Source organism: Barbus barbus, assembly GCF_936440315.1.
Source record: "Barbus barbus genome assembly, chromosome: 32".
NCBI classification, from domain to species: domain Eukaryota; kingdom Metazoa; phylum Chordata; class Actinopteri; order Cypriniformes; family Cyprinidae; genus Barbus; species Barbus barbus.
This window is the reverse complement of record NC_136760.1, coordinates 17,040,775-17,063,910: the sequence shown is the minus strand read 5'-3', so window position 1 is coordinate 17,063,910 and position 23,136 is coordinate 17,040,775. Positions and strand designations below refer to the sequence as shown.

Here is a 23,136-nt window from a genome sequence, read left to right as displayed (position 1 = left end):
GTACAAAAGCAGGGTGAAGCTGAAGTCTCCATTTCTTCTTTCAGATAACAAAGACGCATTCTGGAAGTTTTCTAATACTCAAATGTTCCAGAAGAGAGAGAATCTTGCTTTAATTATATTCTGCCATAATCATATCCATACTGTCACACTGATTAGCGCATGTTAGTGCACAATATGGAACTTCACTGCTGCTTTCCTCTGTTGTTCTGTTTTGGGTTTGTAACAAATACTCACTACTTTGTATTCAAGCAAAAATGAAACAAATTTTATCCTGTGTTGCTGTGGGATCGAGACGTAGCAGAGTATTGAGTGTCAGATTGTAAAAGAAAACACAAGGAATTAGTTTGATCAAAAGGAATTATTGTCTTTGAAAGCTTGATTAACATTTCAGTCTGACATGTTATATTACACTGATCATGTTTACGAGCATTAGCTCTGAAAGTTGATTGGCAAACAAGTTATTATAATTCCAGCCACAGACTTATTAAAAGGTGCAAGATCTTACTCTTTAAAGCTCTCAAATAAAATCTGAGACCTCGGCTGGCATTAGTTCCTCTCTGCTTAAGGAGCACAAAGGTGTATTGATTTGGTTAATTCCAACCATTGTGAGGGAAAGGTGGTCTCGCTCTTAGATTCAGCTGCACAGGAGTGTGTAGTCCTTTCACAACACACCCCTTTCTCCTCCTCTCAGGTGAACAAACCTGCTATCACGCAGGTGTCCACTGTGGAAAGGTCAGGGGAACCCAAGGCCAAGAGAATGGTCACGTACTTCGGTTACTCCACGCGTCCAATCAATTGAATGCAAACCAAAATCAATTTTAGCATGTATTTATCTTGTTGGCTGCAAACAGGTGCTCACCTGTTTAGTTAGATGGTTATTATCAGATTGCACCACAAACATAAGCTGTTTCTGAATCTGCATATATAAACAAAAAGACAGATTAAAAATATTAAATTACAAGTACTTCGCAGAAACAATCAAATAAAATATCAAATTGTCACTATAGAAACAATGTAAACATTTTAATTAAAATGATTAATTAAAATACTCCTAAGCTATATATATTAACTGCAAGTCAGTTATTGCGTTGTTTTGACATCACAGTGTTTCTTGGTGCACACACTAGAGATCTGTTGTACTTAAGCAACTTTTGCCTGTTGATGGATTATGTTTAAGCCAAATCAAGTTGGTTTAAGAGGGGTGTGGGGCTGTGTGGAGCTTGTAAGTTGATGTGCATGCCCTTAAGGGAAGTGTCATTTTCTGGATCTGAACAATGGTGGTATAACATTGCATTGTAACATTAGTGAGAGGATGTGCCTGCGGCATACACTGTAAACTTATACACCCCAAACTCTTCCAGTGAATTACTGAGGGCTCATTTCAGTCCAACGGACTAAGCCAAAAATACCTTCTTTATGTGTTCATGGATGTATGAGTGTATACTGCTATGGGTGTGTGTACCACTATACAAAATCCTGTGATTTAAATGAACGTTTCAGCTGTGGTATTATGAGTGATATTGATAACAAATCTCTTCACTAGTTTTGCATATACTGCACAAGTCATCTCTTCTATCTAGTATGGTATATACATACACTAGTATGCATATATGAATATATATTCTGTATATATATATATATTGTATGTATGTTTGTATACATTTAGTGAGTAATTTAATGTAATGTGAATGTGGTTATATTATTGGCTATATTATATTTTATTTTATTTAATATTATATTATGAATATCTTGTCTCACCAATGCTTGCGTGTAATTAGGCCACTAAAGCTGCAGACCCTTTGTCGCAAACTAACACAACTATGAACCATGAGTCCAGCCATGCAAATGTATTTGCATTAAAAATCCCCTGTTAGGCAAAAAAAAAAAACAGGAAAGAAAAGAAGAGAAAAAGAAGGAAAATGAAAGGTAAAAGGATCCATAGAGTGCATTTAAAATTATTTATTTTTATAATTGTGCTAACATTCTTAAAAAAACATAGGCCTAATGGAAATCTCACTTTGGCTTTAAAGTAGTTTAGATGGACAGATGTTAAAGTTGTATGAAATGGGAAAACTGAGTGGGACAAAACGGCTTACATACTGTATTAGAGATGCTACTGTATGAATGAGCAGTTGATGTCAATCCCCTTTTACGTTCTCATGCTAGTAGAGATGTGCCTGGGAGTATTTCCCCAATTAACTCTTCCCGCAGATTATTTTTAAAGACCTTGTTTAAAAGTTATAAAGTTGTAAACCATGAACCAAAACAACTAGCTGCAAGGTGATTCACAACATTACAAACTTTGATTTGAAGCAAAAAGTATTTCAAAATCTGACAAAAAGACTGAGACTGTGTACTTAACAGCTTTAATGAGGAAAAAAATACAACCCCAATTCCGGAAATGTTGGGATGTTTTTTAAATTTGAATAAAATGAGAACTAAAAGACTTTCAAATCACATGAGCCAATATTTTATTCACAATAGAACATAGAGAACATAAATGTTTAAATGGAGAAATTTTACACTTTTATCCACCGATTGAGCTCATTTCAAATTTGATGCCTGCTACAGGTCTCAAGTTGGCACGGGACAACAAAGGGCAGAAAAAGCAAGACATTTTGAAAAAATTCAGCTGGGAGAACATCTAGCCACTAATTAAGTTAATTGACATCAGGTCTGTAACATGATTAGCTATAAAAGGGATGTCTTAGAGAGGCAGAGTCTCTCAGAAGTAGAGATGGGCAGAGGCTCTCCAATCTGTGAAAGAGTGCGTAAAAAGAACGTTTACTTTAAAAACAACGTTCCTCAACGTCAAATTGCAAAGGCTTTGCAAATTTCATCTCAAAACTCATACGCTTCAGATACACACAGCTCATATCTCCCTGTAAGTTACCAAAACCATAACAAAATGCAAAGATGTGGTTGTGAGTCCTGATAATTTACAGGTGTGAGTTTGGTTATAGAAGGCGGTTGTAAATAACCGATCTGTGTGTAATTGAAAGCATATAAAGCACTCAAATACAGAACTTTTTATTGCTACATTATGAACAATTAACACATAATTAAGGCAATTAGGACAAATATCAATCATATTATCAATCAGTCATATATATATACACTATATTGCCAAAAGTATTGGGTCAGCCCCTTCTAATGAACATGTTTGACTACTTTAGTAATTTCTATGAGTACAAATCTTAATGTTTAAGCATATAATGATATTCTAGGGAATTGTGTCCTTCTAATGTTATAGCAACAGTTTGGACAGGACCCTTTTCTATTCTAACATGACAGTGCCTCTGTGTATAAGGCACGGTTCAAAAAGACATGATTGATTCAGTCAGTGTGGAAGAACTTGACTGGTCTGTAGAAAGCCAAGTCCTGATCCCAGCTGAACACCTCTGGTGTGACTTTAAATGCAGACCTTGAGCCAAAAACCCATCACCAAACACCAATGACTTGTACATAAGGGTACTGTCATTTTAGACACGTCCAAAACTGTTGCAACAGAGATGGAAATACAATTTTTAAATACATGAATTATGTTTCCATCTTTGTTGCAACAGTTTTGTTAGTGCCTTTTTCTGTTCTAAAGAAGGGGGTGTCCCAACACTTTTGTCCTTATAGTGTCTATACAAGTCATTGGTGTTTGGTGATGAGTTTTTGGCTCAAGGTCTGCATTTAAAGTCACACCAGAGTTGTTCAGCTGGGATCAGGACTTGGCTTTCTACAGACCAGTCAAGTTCTTCCACACTGACTCAATCAATCATGTCTTTTTGAACCGTGCCTTATACACAGAGACACTGTCATGTTAGAATAGAAAAGGGTCCTGTCCAAACTGTTGCTATAAAATTAGAAGCACACAATTCCCTAGAATATCATTATATGCTTAAACATTAAGATTTGTACTCATAGAAATTACTAAAGTAGTCAAACATGTTCATTAGAAGGGGGTGACCCAATACTTTTGGCAATATAGTGTATATACAGTATGTATATATATATATGCAAATGGAATACATACATTGTACATCAAAGGATGGATTCAAAAGGGATAGTTCACTCAAAAATGTAAATTCTTTCATAATTTACTCACTCTCAAACTGTTCCAAACCTGTATGAATTTCTTTCTGTTTTTTTTTCTTCCATACTATGGAAATCAATGGCTATACTGTCAACATTCTTTAAAATATAAGAAAATCATACAGCTTGAGGGTAAGTAACTGATGGCAAACTTTTAATTTTTGGGTGAACTATTCCTTTAATCTATCCAGTGACCTATTTCTATTTTTAAATGAGTAAAAGTAGGTTTTTTTGAAGCCCATTTGCTCAAATAAAGGAGTGACAACCGCATTCTGCTGCTGTGTAAAAGTAGCCTTGAGCAAACTCAGCACCATTGACAATGAACACAGACACACTTACAAACACACTTGCAAACGTATACACACACGCACCGCCCCAAACACAGTGTCAAATCCTGCCGTTGGTCCACTGGGAATAGCACAGGTTTAGAGTGTCAATATCAACCCAACCCTCCATTAACACTTTGTCATTAGCACACATTTAGACCTATCAGCACAGGCCTAACAACCTTGTTTAGACTTAGAAACTTCAAACATACACGCACACCGACATGCATCGCATGCAGACCTAATCTTACACTCGAAGCTCTTTACACTGACAGACTCCAAAAACAGGCCCCCGCTGTTGATTTATAAACCTTCATGACCAAGTTTGATGAAACCGATTTGTGCGGCTTTGCGAATGCTGCTGGTATTTGAATTAGCAGTTAGAGTGTCATGGTAGAAAGGTCAGATGGCACGAAAAGCGTCATGTGCAGGCTTCCCCAAAAGCCTCTCTCTGCTTATTCCTCAAATTGCTTCCATAACTTCGTGGTTAAATGTGTTGACCCCCGTTTAGCACGGGGAAGGGGGCTTGAGAGCAGGACAGCTGTCTTAGAACAGGTCAGATGACCCAGTCAACTGGACTGATTCCTGTCCCTGAGTCCCAAGATCTGCTTTCAGTCTCTGGCAAGCAGAAGACGAGTATGTAGTCAGAATGTTTTCCACATTGTAGAGAGTGTATGGTTTCACTGGCACGGTAGACGGTTACAAAATATTTACAGAACACTCTTCATAACACCAGAACAAGCAGAAGCTACAGTCACAAACAACAACAAGTATCACAGAGGGAGGCTGTGGCCACTTTAAACAGGTTATCTGTGAGCTTGACTAGACCTTAATGCTCCAAAGAGTACAAAACTAAGAGTGACATCAATCACTCTTTCCCTTCCATTGTATTCTAGTTAGTGTGTATGTTTTCTTGACAGCTGTATTAAAAGACAGAGCGTATGGTAATAATTTGTTGATTTTGGGCTCTGACTGCTCTTTTGAAATATTAAACCGTTCATAAACAAACTTTGTAATTGTGATTACGAAATATGTTTCCTGTAATCACTGTATGCAAAAGATCTATTGCTTGAATAATTTGATGGAATTATAGTGGAATGATGACAGCCGCACAGCACTGTAATACTGTATGTATTCTTGTACAACTGTACAATACCATTTATGGTATGGAAAATTTATTATTCAGACAAACAAGTTAATAATTAGTATTTGCGTTAGAGATAAAGAAAATCTAGTTTAAAACATACAGTATATATCAAGTTATAGCAAAGTATACTCTTTGTGTTCACTGTTTTTTCATATGGTTTTAAAAATCTTTTATACCACCTTCATTAAAGGTTTAATGTTATGAGTATTTTAATTAAATATTTAATTTCATTTTTATAAAATGTTTTAATTTGTTTCGTTTCTTCTTGTATACAGTAGATATCATTTTTTAACATGACTTTGTTTGTTGTACCCTTTTCATTTATCATCTAAAAGTCATATTAATAAGTTTTTGTTCAAGTATTTTGTTAAATTTTCATTACAGAATATTGCAGTATTTATTATAAATTTTCGGTGCGCACATTTCTTTCATTTTTAATTGATGAGCCCTGGTAATCTCAGAAAACATGAAAATCTCCCTCCCCTCACAAAAACACCACTTCTCTGGTGACATGTACATTGGCGTGAGGGCTTGGTGTTAATGTTGTCCAATACAAGTTTCAATTCCTCACTTCTAGCAACTTGTGACTTATATGAAACAATTATAACACATAGCAGATTATAGCAATCCAATCAATTCCCAATGGACAAAATCAAGTCCTATTCTTTTTAACTCACTCAAGAAGCCACTTTACTCTATATACGCCACAATAGGGAAGAAAAGACTATTGCAATTTCTGGTTCTTGTGACTTATGTCTCAAAATATAAATGAAAGATTATGCCAAATTCTTAATAAGGTTTTCTTTCAAAGAATTTATTTTTAGGAGGCTTTTCCTTCATTATAATATCAGGACAGTTTTATCACCCTAACAGTTTTTTTGTTGTTCTTGTTAACTTTTTGACCCCCACATAATAAAAAGGATTTTAAATCAGAATTAAAATCATGCTCCTCATAGAAGAAATCTATTCAAGACTGTATTCAACTGTAAGTATTTTTAATACATTAAAGGATAAAATGGAGTGTCACATCAGCGGCCCATTTATAGAACATTTTACAGCACCTCTTGTACAGGACAGTGTTATGTACAGTACTCTATACCGCACATATGGATGCATTCCTCAAATGTATATGAAACATTAGGGCAGCCACTTCCTGACCAGGCCACTCATCTGCTATAAGCCAGCATTCCCAATAAAACACTTGGGAATGCGAAGGATCAGCTGTTAATAAGATCTGTGACAAAGTTAGATTTATATGTCACAGGTGTTTCAACACATTACACACCATAACGACATTACTGTAATTGGTACGGATTAGCAAATATACTTAATACCAGAGATTATATCACTTGACCGAAACAAATTTTGATGATTTTTATTGGATACAATCTTAAAAAAAAATTTAAACAGTGTAGAAAGTCCTCCAAAACACGCATATGAAAATAAGCAAGAAAACATAAGAGTGAGTAAATGAGAGCGAGACGTGAGAGAGAGAATGAAAGATAGTGCTTTGATTACAGTCTGAGAAGCATGTTCCTGCCCAGACACTGGTGGTGTCACTTCCCTATGCATGAACATTTAATCCCTCTGCCTGCCAGGAGGACAGAGGGCTGAAACTTGATCACCCAGGGGGCCAACACACAAGAGGACAAGAGAAGGAGAGTGAGAGAGCGAGAAACAGAACAAGCACCGACATGATTTAGCATCTTAGATAATGGTGCAATACTCTGATTAACTGTGTTAAAGCTTGAAATGATGCACGTGGTGGAACATCAGTATGCTCACTATCATGTGAACGGAGTCAAATGTTACTTCTAGCCAGTTGTCATCTTCTACAAAAATGCTACCGAGACACTACTGTGAACTCTCTCTGCATTAACGACCAGACAACACTGATGACACTTGTAGCCCTACACGTCTTCTCTTGGTGCTCATGCAAACACACACACACACACATACACACACACACACGGCCGGCTAAGCGCAGCCTCTCCCGGCGCTATCGGGTTTCGCGTCCCTCCTGAGAGGGAAGGTGAGCCAGCTTCATTAATCATTTAGAGTGTGCGCTGTGAGTGGAGGACAGTGTGATTGCCGAGTGTTGGGTGTCTCTGCTCATGGCCCCCTACACAACTGCCTTGATTTGAATAAAGAAAAAGGCTTAGGCCACTGCATGATCAGCAATGGGCCTCCAGGAAAAAGCAACGCTGCCCAGCCACGTGGGCAGATTAGCAGACATCTTTCTCGCTCATGGCCCATGAAACATTAGACAGGTGCAGATGTGTGCAGAGAGCTGCTTGGATCGCCCGTTCTTCCTCTGTCCGTGCAGGTGGTGATGTGCATTTCTTAGGATGCCAGATCACAGGGTGTAAAATGCTTTTAGCATGCTGTAACTCTCACTAGACTTTATTCAAAGAAGAAAAGTGAGATTAAAAGACAATAAAAATGGTGGATGTATCAGTTAGAGATTGCCAGCTTGTTTCACTGTAACAGATAAACATATGGAAAAGTACAAATTAGATGGATAAAAACTGTTATTGTTACTGTTCATTCTAACCGGTATGGCTTTCTTTCTTCTGTGGAAATTGTTGTTTTTGTTCATAGTGGAAGTCAATGGTAACCAAATGGTTTGCTTACCAACATACTTCAAAATATCTTATTTTGTTTTCCGCAGAAGAAGAAAAAATGGCACATAGGTTTGGAATGGCATGAAGATAAACGATGACAGAATTTTTGTTTTGGGGTTTTATGATTCCATATTATTTAGTCCACCCAAAATGAAAAAACGTGTCATGATTTACTCATCTTCATGTGGTTCCATACCTGCATGACTTTATTATTTCTGTGGAAAATAAGATGTTCTGAGGGATGTCTCTGTTGTTTTTTGTCCATATATTTGCAGTCAACAAAACTGTTTTGTTACCACATACTTCAAAATATCTTCATGAGAATGAGTAAATGAGGACAGAACTTTTATTTTTGGCTGAACTATAGCATGAAGTAATATGATTAACAATGGTATAGTCTACCAAAAAATAAAAAAAACTGTCATTATTTACTCACCTTCATATGGTTCTAAACTTGTATGACTTTCTTTTTTAGAATTTTGTTTAATTTTGTTGTTGTTTTGGACTCCATTCACTTTACTTTACTCTTTACTCATTTTACTTTCTGTGTTCTGCAAAAGACATAAATCATACAGGTTTGGAACGACATGATGGTAAGACCCATAACAGAAGTTTCATTTTTGGGTTTTATAATTCCATATTACTTAGTCCACCCAAAATGAAGAATTTGTTTTCATTTACTAATCTTCATGGCGTTCCAAACTTGCATAACTTTCTTATTTCTATGGAACATAAAAGAATTGTCTCAATTCTATTCTGCTATTTTTTTAGCTGAACTATTGCTTTAAGTAATATGATTAACTTTTAAGTGAAGTGAAGTGAAGTGACATTCAGCCAAGTATGGTGACCCATACTCGGAATTCGTGCTCTGCATTTAACCCATCCAACGTGCACACACACAGCAGTGAACACACACACACCGTGAACACACACCCAGAGCAGTGGGCAGCCATTTATGCTGCGGCGCCCGGGGAGCAGTTGGGGGTTCGGTGCCTTGCTCAAGGGCACCTCAGTCGTGGTATTGAGGGTGGAGAGAGCGCTGGACATTCACCCCCCCCCACCTACAATTCCTGCCAGCCGGAGACTCGAACCCGCAACCTTCGGATTACAAGTCCGACTCTCTAACCATTAGGCCACGACTCGAGGTATATTCTATACCACTATACCACGAGGTATATTCTACCAAAAAATTTAAGCATTTGTCATTATTTACGCACCTTCATAAACACACAAAAAAAGATCAGAACACATAATCTAATTTGGTGCATACGGTGAAAGTCAATGGCATACAATTTACTTTCATTGTGTGGACATAAACATTACTTCTTCTTTCTAAACATTCTTCAGAGTATCTTATTTTGTGTTCTGCAGAAGAAATAAGTTATACAAGTATGGAAAGATGTGATGGGGAGACCCATAACAGAAGTTTCATTTTTGAGTGAACTATCATTTAGGAGAAACCAGCAATCATTGCACAATAATTCATTCATTAAAGAGTAAGCTAGTCCTTTAAGAGCAGGCAAACATTCTCTCCATCATCTCCTCACATCTCCATCATCAAGGTCAGAGGCTGGAGCCCCAGACAGCAGCCAAGCTCGGCTCACTGTCTCTGACGCATGGTTTAGAATGACACAGCAAAGCTAGCGTGGAGCAGCTCCTCTGAATAAAGAATGGTTTTCAAAATGGACTCAAACTGACTCCCTCTGTCCTGCTGGGAGCTGAACGTCCACACTCTCTGAACGTCCACAATCGCCATCTCTGCTGCTGCGGTTGCCCTCGGGAGGTCTCAGACTGGCTAACGGCTGCTCAGACACCTCCTCCCCTTCACTGGAAAATGATCCCAGCCATGTATAATCAATCAGGTCCTTTTACTGAAAACTCAACCCTTTGCGTCTGCATGCACATGTGTGAGAATGAGCATGTGTGTCGGTAGGCTATTGAGATGGGTGCGGACAAAAAGACAAGTAAAATACGTAACATAATATCCCACAATGCAAACGTGAAACATGCCATGCAAATGTAAAGGTTCTTTGGGGAAATACGTGACCACTGTTTGTGCATATTATGCTTCATCATATTTCTGTTTTGAATATATCAGTAGTTAACTTGAGCATATTTGAGCTAAGATGGTTGAATATGACAATAACACAATGCATAAATACATATGTGAGATTATATATGGTTACTCTTTGAATAAAGGGTATCATTTTTTAGGTTCTATGATTAAAGTACCCTTTATTCTAACACTAATCTGAAGAATCTATAATGTAACATCAAAAACTTCTATACAACTTAAAATTGTTTTTATTCTTCAATTCTTTGCTGAACCTAAATAAGTTTAAAGAACCAATAAACAACCTATACATATTTTTAAGAATGTTAATTCCATTTTATATTACAGTAATGTTTTTATAACTGCCATATTTGGTAATGCAATAAAATATATTAACACCAGTGTGCAGCATATCCGGTCTAAAAGGGCCTAATATGTTTTGCTTTCATATGCAAACTAACATCCAAATATTTTCACGACTCGGTATACTGTATATATTAGCCCACCATAAAACGAATTTACTAAATATCTGTGTCCCTCTGGAACCAAATGCTAGAATTACAATGTCCATATGAAAAAGTACGCTGGAGTCACGTTACATTCCAAAATAACTCGTCAGATACACGACACCAGAGACTTCTCGTCACAAACATCAATCCAGCAAACCTCTGGTGCCCGCCATCCATCACTAATAAAACTATTCTTTTTTTTCTCCACATTTACTTTATGTTTCTCACATTTAACTTTATTTAGATTTGCATCTTGAACAACTATTTTGATGATTTTGTATTAGTTTAGAAAATGACATAGCCTAAACTCACGTGTCGCCTATATGCAAACAAAACATGGAAATGAAACTATAGTAATCAAAAGGACATTTTCAGGCAGTAGTTTCCCGCAAACAACATTTTGTTAAAAATAACAAAAACATTTCACTGCGTAGCTATTGATTTCCCCCTTTATTCTGAGATTATAATACAGCAGTGTCTGTTTTGGAGTGTGTTGCGCGCACTCCTTCCCCCGAGGTGCATGCCATCCAAGTGCCACTCGATCTCCAAGAGGCAGGGTCAGTTTCTGCGACACAGCTTCTCTCCACACTTGCCCGTATGACTCCCCAGGAGGATGCGCTAGCCGTCCTTACACACTAGGCACTCTGTAAGAGATATGATAACCAGAGGGCGGGCTGATAGCTAAGTCTAGGAAAGAATCTATTGCGCGCGACTAGAGCGCGTAAGAATGAAATTATTAGCGCGTCATGATACTGCAACTGATTGAGCAATGCAAGACACTGACTCAAACTGTTGGCTTTGCTTTTGATTTTTGCTGTGGACTGATTTTAAACCATCTTTTCATGGAAAATGTACATCAAGAACTGAAATTCTTCAGTTGGGGGAGTTTCGTTGCTTGAGTTTCCCAAGTGGATATTTCCTTAAAAACCAACTTTAAGATACGTGCGGGACACCTTGAACTATGTCTATGCCAACAACTTTTGGATTTACCCAAGAGCAGGTTGCCTGCGTCTGCGAGGTCCTTCAGCAAGGTGGGAGTATCGAACGTCTCGGACGCTTTCTGTGGTCCTTACCTGCTTGTGAGCACCTCCACAAAAACGAGAGCGTATTGAAAGCGAAAGCCGTGGTAGCTTTCCACCGGGGTAACTTCAGGGAGCTCTACAAAGTATTAGAGAGCCACCAGTTTTCTCCGCACAACCACCCTAAACTGCAGCAGCTCTGGCTGAAAGCTCACTACATCGAAGCGGAGAAATTACGCGGTCGTCCTCTGGGCGCAGTGGGGAAATACCGCGTGCGCAGAAAGTTTCCGCTGCCTCGAACCATCTGGGATGGAGAGGAGACCAGCTACTGTTTTAAGGAGAAGAGCCGGTGTGTGCTTAAAGAGTGGTACACTCACAACCCGTACCCTTCTCCGAGAGAGAAGAGAGAACTGGCCGAGGCCACCGGCCTCACCACGACACAGGTCAGCAACTGGTTCAAGAACAGGAGGCAGAGGGACCGTGCAGCAGAAGCAAAGGAAAGGTAGGAAGAACACCATTACTCTCAAGAAGACGCTAAAAAAGCGAACAGCGGAGGAATGCTCACTAAAATGACTGTATAGCCATCTAAAGAAATGCAAAATAAATAAAAATATTTGCATTCATTAGTGTACTTGTGGGTAGAACAAAGACATTAATAAAGACATAAAATAAGTCATTATAGTCTTGAATGGGCCTATTATAGAAGAATCTGAATCTCAAAGATTTAAAAACAATTGGGCTTTGAGAAAATAGGCTATATAACCGCAGCAGCACGTTTAATAAATGTGTTTAATTTGATTACATCGGTGGCAATTGATGCAGGAGGTTTTGTCACCTGCCTTTTTAATTAATGAGTGACGCTAAAGTCACAGAAATATCTAAACAGATATTTCTTTAATCTATAAAAGATTGGGTTTTTGTGTAAATGTTTAATTAAAAAAATATATATTTTAAAAAAATCATCTAATCTCACTTAAACTGATCGGGGCTGAAGAAGAGTTTTACCTATGATTAACGTATGAAAATAAAATTAATAAATATAAAAACACATTGATATAAATTGGTTTATAGCTTTTGCTTGAAATTTAAAAAATGTCTTCCAGTAGGCCTATCCTATTTTATTTGCCACGTTTAGTCATGCGCGGTCCAGGTGTTTATATGTCCATCAGTGAGCGGTGGTTGTTGTTTTTGCTGGCCCGCTAATGAATTTGAATGATTTGCTCCAACAGGGAAAACGATGGTGCAAATCCAAACGGCCACAACCCACTGACCTCTCACATGAACGAAAACAAATCTCTATGTGAAAGTTCAGAGGACGACAAATCTCCCGCTGCGACCCCGGATCACAGCTCCATGAGCCCAGCCATCCTTATGCCCTCCAACTCATGTCTGCCACCCCTGCACAGCTTCGCGCCTCCGCCCGGCCCCAGCGCCTCCATCATCCCCGTCAGCGCCTCAGACGCGCAGAGCCACCACCACTTCTCCATGCACGACGGCCTTCTCAACCCCATGACGGCCAGCCTGGTGGAACTTGGATCATAAGAAATAAAAACACATCATCTTTGACTCCCCCCCAGTTACTAGCTTCGTTATCATAGGCTACCAAACATTTAATTAGTCAAGTTTTAGAGGACATTAGACAAAAAAAAAAAGTAAATAAAAATAAAAACAATCCAAGAACTACCAGATGACGGGCCTACGTGAAAACTGTTTCCATAAAAATTCTGTAACAATTCAGTGTAATCAAGGGATAGTTTTTGATATGTCTAGCTATAAAATGAACTAATAAAATATATATTTAATAACGTCAAAATGTGTGGTCTCCTTGAATATTTACAGGTCACTGCATATGCAATTTTAATAGCTTCATCGAAAGCGGATCGGACAGAATCCCTTCTGCTGAATTATTATTGCAATAAATGCCAATAATAAGTAGGCTATATTAGAAACATGATAGCATGTAAAAAAAAAAAAAAAAAAGGATTTTCTTTCATAACGCATGGCGTTTTGCCATGTTTGGATACATAAACCCTTTTTTTTTTTTTCTTCTTTAATTAAAATGTATGATTGTCCATGTTCAATTGATAACTTTATTATTTGGTAAAGTGCAGTATGTTAAAAGATAGCACTCCAAAAATCTTTTCATCTTTAATTATAACAATATATTGATTTTTTTTTGGCACAATTTGTTACAATAATTGGTCATTCTTCATATTTTTTCATCGGTAATTTCACTCAGCGCGGTACAAAAAGGTGCAATTAAACATCATTGCAAGTTGTAGTTTTAGTACAACTTTGATTTTGCTTAGAACGAAAAGAGCTATGAAACTAATAGTAATTCTTTATATGACATAAAACAGAATTTCACTTTTTTGCATAACATTTTGCAACTTTCTTTTTTAACTTGTATTTTGTTCCTTTTTTATGAAATTATGAACATATACTGCCCCCTATTGGTAACGGTATGTAATTATAAGCAGTGGTCTAAACCTACTCGGTTTCCCTGATAAAGATGAAAATCATTACTGAGATCATGTGAACTATTTCAAGAGATATTACTTATTGGACTAAAAACATTACACAGAGTCTCTTAGCTTACAATTTGCATCTAGACGGATGTAGCCTACTGTTCTACAGTTAAAAATGTGGGTGTTATATTAGACAGCTAATTATCTTTTGAAAATCACATTTCCCATGTTACAAAAACAGCATTCTTCCATCTTAGAAATATTGCCAAGGAACATGTTACCTGTTTCTGATGCAGAAAAGCAAGTTCATGCATCCATGAGCTCCAGAGTGGACTATTCAGCACTGGATCTTCAATAAACAAGCTACAGGTAATGTCAAGCAAATATGATCATATAACCCCAATTTTACAATCTCTACACTGGCTACCTATTAAGTTCCGTATGAGTTACAAAATATTACTACTTACTTTTAAGGCCCTTAACGATCTATAGTTCCTGCGTAGTCTTCTCTACAATCCATCACGCTCCCTAAGGTTGCAAAACTCTGGTCTTTTGGTAGTACCTATAGCAAAGTCCACTAAAGAAGGTAGTGCTTTAAGAGCGTTCCGGGTTCACACACACTCTCTCTGTTTAAATCTAGATTAAAGACACATCTCTTTAGCCAAGCATTCATATAATGTATCTCATAACCTTGTACTTCAGTTATATCTGATCAAATGCACATTATCATTCTTTCGCTTGGGTTGAACATATCATTTTTGCTTGGTTGGAACATCAGCTACTGTATGTAAAATTTGTCTCTATTTGCTTCTCTGTTTCTGCCACGGGATTGGCATCCCAGAATTATAGAAGCTTCAGCCTGGATCCAACCTTACAAAGGTCTGAGATGACCAAACACTGATGCCAACCCCAAGATGACCTTAAATGATGCCAACCCTGAAACAACATACAAAACTACCAAATTTTGCTATAAGTTTGATCGCAACATATAATCATTGCTGTTAATAGTGTTTACTATCTGTTTGATTACATTTCATTAACTAACTGTATGATTTCCCTATACATTTCTGCCATATGGACATCAACTTTATATAGTCAGCTACTACTAAATATAATGTATAAACTTTAAAACACAAACTTTAATTTTCTGTAAAGCTGCTTTGCAATGATTTGTCTTGTGAAAAGCACTATACAAATAAACTTGAATTGAGTTGAATATCTCCGTGTGTTAATATACGAAGGAACACAACTCCCCCAAACCACCCCATTATCACAGGATTCGCATTATTCACATATTTTTCTTGTGAAAGCAGGAATTTCTCATCTTTCTACTGGAATTTATTACTGTTATTGTCAACAAAGTGCTTAGGCCTTACGTTATGGAGTCAGAGATGTAAAGCTAACAAATCAGTGAGGATTAAATATTTACATATTTTTATGTTAATCATTTTAAATTAAACAATGTCTTTAATCAAACATTTGAAAACCAAATGAGAATAAAACACGAGATAATTTTCTTACAAGGCCCACATCTCATTACAATACATTCAATTAAATTCATTTCTTTTAAAGGTTGCTCGACTTCACTCATTTCAACCCGCTAAAATTGGAAATGCATGATTAATTGCAAACTTTTAGGGTGGCGCCAAGTGGTGCCAAAGTTACAACCTGGGGTCCATTGTAATTTTTCGGCTTTTTTTAAAATAAATTTGTTGTTTGAGATTGTTTTATCCAAATAGTCACCGCATGATGGCGACATAAGCACATGAATAGGATATAAAGGCTTCATACTGTAAAAAAAAAAAAAAAAAAAAAAAGTTCATGACACATTTGTCGCACTTCCTAAAGCTTTACACTAAAGTCGTTTTCAGATTCACACTGAAATAAAATAGTTTTATGTGACAGCTTTGTCAGCCGTGTAAGCATGTGTATAAACATATTTGGGCGCAAACATTTACCACCGCTTAAGAATATAATGACATAACCACAAGCGATTTTTAAAGGTAAATTCAACACTTTCACAAAGTAGTGATGTGAAATGTTTTAGGCTATAAGAATCAGAATGCTCTTTCGCCGAGGCCGAGATCCTATATGCAGTTGCAAATTTAAGGTCAAAAGGCCTGTTACATGCGTTCACTCTCGTGAGTGCGCGAATTATACAATTCTATTTTGTTTTTCAACCTCAGTTTCTTGAGGTTCCTCAGACAGTCACGCGCAAATATTCTGTTAGGGCTCTAATAGGCTACAGTTAGCCAACTGACAGGCCTTTAAGATGTTTAAAACAACACTTCCGTTTTTGTGATTAGCTACATGTGTTGTGGTATGTAAATCTATAATAAATGATAATTTCAAGGACTTCTTATTTTTTGTAGATTTACCGTCCGATATTGATCTGAACGGAAGTCGCTCGATCGGCGTTGGCTGCTGTTGCATCCTCAAGCGAAATAAACTTTTGTTCCAGAGCTTGTGACTTGAGTGGTTGCTTGTTTAAAAACGCGTTTATTTACACAGACTGATTATTTGTAATCGAATTGGCAATATTTTCCCACATTGGTTAATTTATGAATTGATTCATTTAATATCGGCTATTTATCAAATTAAGCAGAAAATGTGAAGTAGACATTAGATACACTGCAGCAATCACATTTAGTCATTTTTCACTACGTTTACTTCACTATTAACATGTTAAGTTTAAACTTAAGTGTAGCCTTGAAATTGCACTAAATTGCTCTTCTGGCGTGCTAAAGAGGCGCGTCGTGTTTAGATGATTTTATAGCGCAGCTCAATGCAGCGCAATGAATCCAGGTCAAGGGGAACTGCCGCGTGAATAAACACGAATAAAAAGTTGTGCTCAGTTAAGCGATCAAATCAAAGGGGAGAAGAGGGAACAAAAATCCTCTCACAGTAAACGACATACTCTTTCTCTTATATGGAATGCTATTAGGACACACAAACAAACCATCCTCTTGTTATTTAGCCTTATGGTGGTAGTAAGAGAGAAGGATGAAACTGAATGATGGCATTATTAGACAGATAAATGTTTTAAAACTGAGGTGATTACAGTGAGTTCTTTGGAATAACGTGTAAGTAATGTGGTGGCACTAATTTAATTCCACGTACTAAATCTAAAATAATATGATAAATTAAAATAAAACGTTTATTTTATTTCGTATATTAACGTTATATGTCCACAAGCACGTTCAGTTTTTTGTTTAATAGTAATGTGTTTCATCTGTGTTTAACAAGATCAATAATTAAAGGTGTGTACATGGTCACCCAAGCTTTTACGATTCATGATCATAATTGTTCGTCTCTTTTGTCTTCTAACACGTCGGACTTTGATGATCGGTTTTCTCTTTATTTTTCATTTTTATTTATTTTATTTAAAAATAAATCAATAAAAACATTAGTTCATTTATAGCTTTGTAATGTATTAATTCATTTTATTTGCCAGTATTTATTTACTTTTTTTTTTGCCTACATAGTAGGCTACTACCTTCGTCAATTTTTAAAAAGTATAGTTTCCTATACTGTTTTACAAATATTTTCTATTGTTATTTTCCAGAAGCATAAAACATTTCCATCAATTATCAATATGGAAAAGACAATACATATACATGTGCAAAGGCAACACGAAAGCTGTAAGCTACTCTCCCTTTATTTAGATTTATAGGCTAAATATAATTCATTTTATTTTAAACTTGTTTGCACGAATGAACAATCCCACTACCTCAATAATAACAACAACCACAACAACAATAAATATTATTAATAATAATAATAATAATAGTTGAAATTGAACGAACTTTTAGAATGAAAGAAATAAACGCTCGAAAGCAACAACAACACCTCTTCGACTCTTTTTTGAGTTCTGTTTAACGTGGACATGTTCGCGCTATCTATACGATTAAGACGCTCCTAAAATAAAAATAAAAATAAAAACGAAGAAACTAATGTACACAATAGCAAATATATGTTTTCCCTTTTTGACAAAATGCCACAATGTCAACTCATTAAATAAACAAATAATCCTCTAATAGTCATTATATTAAATTATATTTATTTGCATAAAAGTGACCCATAACACTGTGTTTTCAGCGCTATTAACCCATTTACAGTATAAAAACAAGCAGAATGAATAGACACTTAAAATCTCCAAGCACTTAACAGACAGTTACTCACGCTTTATGGACACAACATAAAGAAATTTGCAGGAAAGAGTGTGGCGTAATTGCGATATCATACAAGCATCTAGACAAGCCTAGACCTAAGGAAAACTTTGAATCAGACATGGACAATTCAATATAAATCTCGAGATAAAATTAGTATGAACATCTGTTGTCGAGTAAAAGACGAGGGGGGATAAAGGTGCTTTTGACTTCAACGATTGTCTGATAAACACAAAATAACAAAATTGTCTCTCCGGTTCACTCATTTCATTGAGCATCGAGTTCTACTTTCTCAGACTCCACTTCATAAATGCCTTTTAAAATGCAAAATATTCACAAATGAACATGCAAAATGGTAGTTTAAGCCTTGGAAATGAAAGGAAAGGGCGTCAGTCCATTGAAGCGCTGGAAAAACAGCATGCTTTTCTCCTTTTGTCGAACACAAGGTGGCAAAATGGCCGGCCCCCATGTCTCACAAGTTTATTTTTCTCTGGGCAAAAATGTTCCATATTTGTCTGACGGTGCATCATACATCGAAATCAGAGTCACTGTCAGTAACTGAGAGAATGGTCCCGCCGTCGCCTCGTTCATTCATACTGGAGACGCTGGTAGTGGGGCTGGCGGCCGCGCAAGGGGACTCCGCCGAGCTGTGCGGTGTGCACCCGGACTCTGACATGGAGCGCCGGCCGCTTTGACCCAGCCCATGGTGCTGAAGCCTAAAAACACAAGGAGGTCAAAAAATAAGATTATTTATGCAATATAATATTCAACTATACATACATCACAGACGGTATTGTGCGAATTCGACGGGTTACAGTGTCTAATAATAACAGACCTGATTTTAAATGTGAGATCACACCAAAAAAGAGAAAAAGCAATTTAGCTACACAAGTCGATTTTTATATAAGGATGTTTCAATTTATATTTATGTACACGCTTAATATTGTACACGCATATTTTTCATAAACATTCCTATTTTTCATAAACACTCATTTCTATTAATTAAAAATGGAAATGTATTTCTAATTATAAATAATGAGCTCTAGCCATATTTAATGGCATTATGTATATATTTGATTAGATTAGGCTATTCAAGTTTACACTACATGAAAATTATGTGTGTTTGTTTTTGGTAAATTTATTTAGCAATTAAAGAAATCTATATGGTAAATACACTGCCAAATATACATTTTTCAAAACAAGTATATGTTATTGTATAGCTATATTTTATGTATATAATATATACATATATAAATAAAATATTTTTAATCACAAAGGAGGTGAAAATGTTTGATTGTTTCTCGGAAAAAAATGAAATCAATTATCATAACTAAACTGCGAATTGATTTTTTGCTGTTGTGCTGTCATGATTATTTTCCTGTTTGCTTAAATAACTAAAACCCTTACATGTAGTCATTATTTTACATTCAAAACGCCAAATAAAATAACACGTTTTCTAAAGCTTTAACAATTCAAGAAAATGTCTGCAATTTTAATGCTGCAAATGCAAAAGCAATATCAAAATGCCTATTGTTTTTTTTTATATTAATATAAATTAAAATAATATTGTTCGATTTCTTTCTATGTTCTGAGATCGAGAACATCGTTCTGTCTATTGAGATTTACACATTGCTTTTATATCTACGCAAGTATTCGTTTGATTTCCTCTCCGAATTTAATTCAAACCATTAAACTGACCTGTTTTTGGCAGCTGCCGCTCTGTCTCTTTGCCTTCGATTTTTAAACCAATTGCCCACTTGAGTGGGAGTCAGTCCAGTGGCTTGTGCCAGTTCCCTTTTCTTGCTCGGATTGGGGTAAGGATCCTGTAGGTACCACTCCCTCAACAAGCCGCGAGTCCGTTCCTTGAAACAGTGCGTCTTCTGTTCGCCATCCCAGATGGTCCGTGGCAAAGGGAACTTCTTGCGGACCCGGTATTTATCAACGGGTCCGAGGGGACGACCGCGCAGCTTCTCTGCCTCTTGGTAGTGCGCTTCGAGCCACATCGCTTGCAGCTTTCCATGAGAGTCTTTGGTGAATTTGTGGTTTTCCAGGATGTGGTACAATTCACGGAAGCTTCCAGTGTGATATGCGACCACCGCTCGGGCTCGCTGGATGGACTCGTGCTTGTTGATGGCATCGCAGGCTCCCGGTGCCACGGGCAAGGACCAAAGGAAACGTCCAAGTCTCTCGATGTCCCCGGTTTCCTCCAGCGTCTCGCACACACTGGCCACCTGTTCCGCCGAGAAGTTTAGGGTGGGCAGCTGAAACATCGGTAAGTCCTCCGGGGATCTCGCTCTGGGAATGCTGCCCGCTAGAAGCAGAGGGCGATCCGCGTAATTGGGCAGGAAAAGATGTGAGGGATAAAGCTCTAAAGGAGACCTGAAAACCATGGAGTCGCCGGACAGAGACAAACAGACGGGGAAAGACGGCAAAACGCAGTCGTGTTTGCGACGCTATCGCTGCTGTGCCACCGAACGCGTAATATCTACCCTTAATCAACTTCGAGTGCAACGGTGAAACATTTTGTTTCGCTTTTCTATTGGTCTTCCTGGTGTCGTGCTGTGGTTGTCATGGCAGCCCTGCCAATCACTGTCAAGCTTGCCAGTCATTAGCCAGTGCGCGCTGCCCTTCTCCGTATTTGCTTCGAGCGCGGGGTTTTATCATCGCTCCAATCAGAACTGGCCACTCACTGCGGGATGTTTCAAGCAGGCGAATGGTGCGCCAGTTCACTCGACGGTAGGAGGATTAATAGGTGAAATATTGCTATATTACTGCGAGTATGCTTCCGCGCGTTGGTGTGAAAGTTTGCGAGCTAGCCAACAGATAAACAACCCGCCGTTATTTACTAAACATTTATATAACGTAGAAGGACTGGGAGTTTTTTTTTTTTTACATAAAAAAATCTGAAAATGTATTTTACAGTTGTTAGTGCATAAGCACTTTTTTCAGGAAAAAGCGATTGGCACTTATTTGTGAAATTAAATGTTTATTTATTTATTTTACATAAGAACCTAAGCTTAGTCTCTCAGCCTACAACATAATGCGTATTCCATGTAATTATTATTAGTTATTTTGCCACTTTATCAGTTTAAAAGGCAAGATAAAATGTCAGTAGGAAACCAGATCGGCTTGTTAGGCCTGAGTCAAATAACATTCTTTCACAAGGCTTTTTGTTTGCACAAAGCGTGTAATTAATGCCACAAACAAGTTAATTCACTTGGCCTAATTGTCTGTTTATCCTGGGGCTTAGCGCTTAATGGCCTTCTCTCCAGTGGGCACACCACTACTGTCTTACATTAAATATTAATGTGTACAGTTAAAAGGCGGTAATGTCTGCAAGATTTATCATTAGTGATTAATTGGGTATCAGATTAAGAAAAAGAAAGAGAAAAAAAAACCTCGTTGCTATAATAATATGCATTTGGAACGATTTAAAAAAAAGGCATTGCTTCAAGGCAAGATTTAAACATGATCTTTTCTAGGCTACAGGTGCTGGCATAATAATAACTGCAAACAAAAGCACTAATCTCGCGCCCCGTAGACAAGTAACGAGACGTCTTTGTTCATCAGGATTAGTTAATTGATTGAATATCTTGTTCAGTGCAAATATGAACCTCTATTTACACACGAACTGAGCTCAAAAATCAACCAACGGGCGTTAAGAAGCACGTTTTGTAAAAGAAACCTAAATGTCTAAATTTAGGATAGTTTAATATCATGGTCACTACAGTTCTGCAATGCTACAGTTTAAAACAAAATACTAACCTTTTAATGCAGAAATTATGATGATGATGATTATCATCATTAGCTATTATTATTATTATTGTTAATTTATTTTGTATTATTATCTAAAAAACATCTGGGGCTTCAACGGATTCTTATGAGGAAATAAAATTGGAAAGGCTAGGCCAACTGAAACTTGTATTTAATTGGTGTTATACAACTACTCACTAACATATTCACACAGTATATTTAAGTTTAGTGCACAGCTGAACTTTGAAATGACCTTGAAATGATCAAAGGGACAGTCACATTCACCTCGCATTAGATCTGAAGAAACACAAACACTTTCAGGCACGCATCAGGTCGACAGTCAAAACCATTTATTAAAGTTACAGATAACAGGATACAAAATTAATCTGCGATTACTTTTGGATTTTCGTCGCTGGAGAAGTCTTAATAATCCACGGTAAAGCTTAAGGCGGTTTATCAAGGTGGTATGGCTTAACAACATTTACAAATCTGTTACAGAATTACAGAATAAACACGAAATGTAAATTTGCCAGATGAACTTGTTCTTCATAAAATGAGTTTCATTGGCGCGTAATTGTTCCCTGTGAATCAATACGGCAAAGGGTACCCAGAGTATCCTGATGCAACAAGTCGCCCTTCACCTTCACCGAGCTTCCAGCTCTGACGCCGGGAGGAGTCAATCAGACATTCTAGAAACATCTGCAGACAATGCTTTCCCGTGCTGACCAACAAACAAACAAACATCCACGGTTTAATGAAGAACAATACTGGCATTTAAACACTCAATTATTTATACTCACTTAATTATAATTGAGGCACCAGTTAGCTGAAGTTCAGTCTCTTAAGGCTTGTTTTTAATTTCCCAATTTCTTACTTCTATAGAGGCAGCATTGTGAACCAAAAGACCTAGTCAATATGAGCTCAATAAATGGCATATTTTAGATACCCCATGCATATTTAATTAAAGTCTGCAGTGTTAATACTC

The 23,136-nt window shown here is 37.1% G+C and overlaps 2 protein-coding genes across 2 annotated transcripts; one reads left to right on the top strand and one right to left on the bottom strand.

The window, feature by feature from the left end:
- The first annotated feature begins 11,490 nt into the window (after positions 1 to 11,490).
- On the top strand, positions 11,491 to 13,569 carry LOC306851944 (homeobox protein SIX2-like). Its single transcript, XM_079388479.1, has 2 exons — positions 11,491 to 12,263; positions 12,991 to 13,569. Exons 1-2 carry the CDS (start codon positions 11,704 to 11,706, stop codon positions 13,301 to 13,303), a joined length of 873 nt encoding a protein of 290 aa, XP_079244605.1. The 5' UTR covers positions 11,491 to 11,703; the 3' UTR covers positions 13,304 to 13,569.
- Positions 13,570 to 18,268: 4,699 nt separating this feature from the next.
- Positions 18,269 to 20,907, bottom strand: LOC306851943 (homeobox protein SIX3-like). Its single transcript, XM_079388478.1, has 2 exons — positions 20,097 to 20,907; positions 18,269 to 19,114 (listed from the first exon to the last, which is right to left on the bottom strand). The coding sequence occupies exons 1-2, from the start codon at positions 20,786 to 20,788 to the stop codon at positions 18,925 to 18,927; spliced, it is 882 nt and encodes a 293-aa protein (XP_079244604.1). The 5' UTR covers positions 20,789 to 20,907; the 3' UTR covers positions 18,269 to 18,924.
- Positions 20,908 to 23,136: the final 2,229 nt, after the last annotated feature.

Bases quoted from the DNA above. Each gene is read 5' to 3' on its own strand.
- LOC306851944 (XM_079388479.1), top strand. From the start codon at position 11,704: ATGTCTATGCCAACAACTTTTGGATTTACCCAAGAGCAGGTTGCCTGC. The intron at 12,264-12,990 runs GTAGGAAGAACA...TTGCTCCAACAG, and splicing joins GCAGCAGAAGCAAAGGAAAG to GGAAAACGATGGTGCAAATC.
- LOC306851943 (XM_079388478.1), bottom strand. From the start codon at position 20,788: ATGGTTTTCAGGTCTCCTTTAGAGCTTTATCCCTCACATCTTTTCCTG. The intron at 19,115-20,096 runs GTCAGTTTAATG...TTGTGTTTTTAG, and splicing joins GCGGCAGCTGCCAAAAACAG to GCTTCAGCACCATGGGCTGG.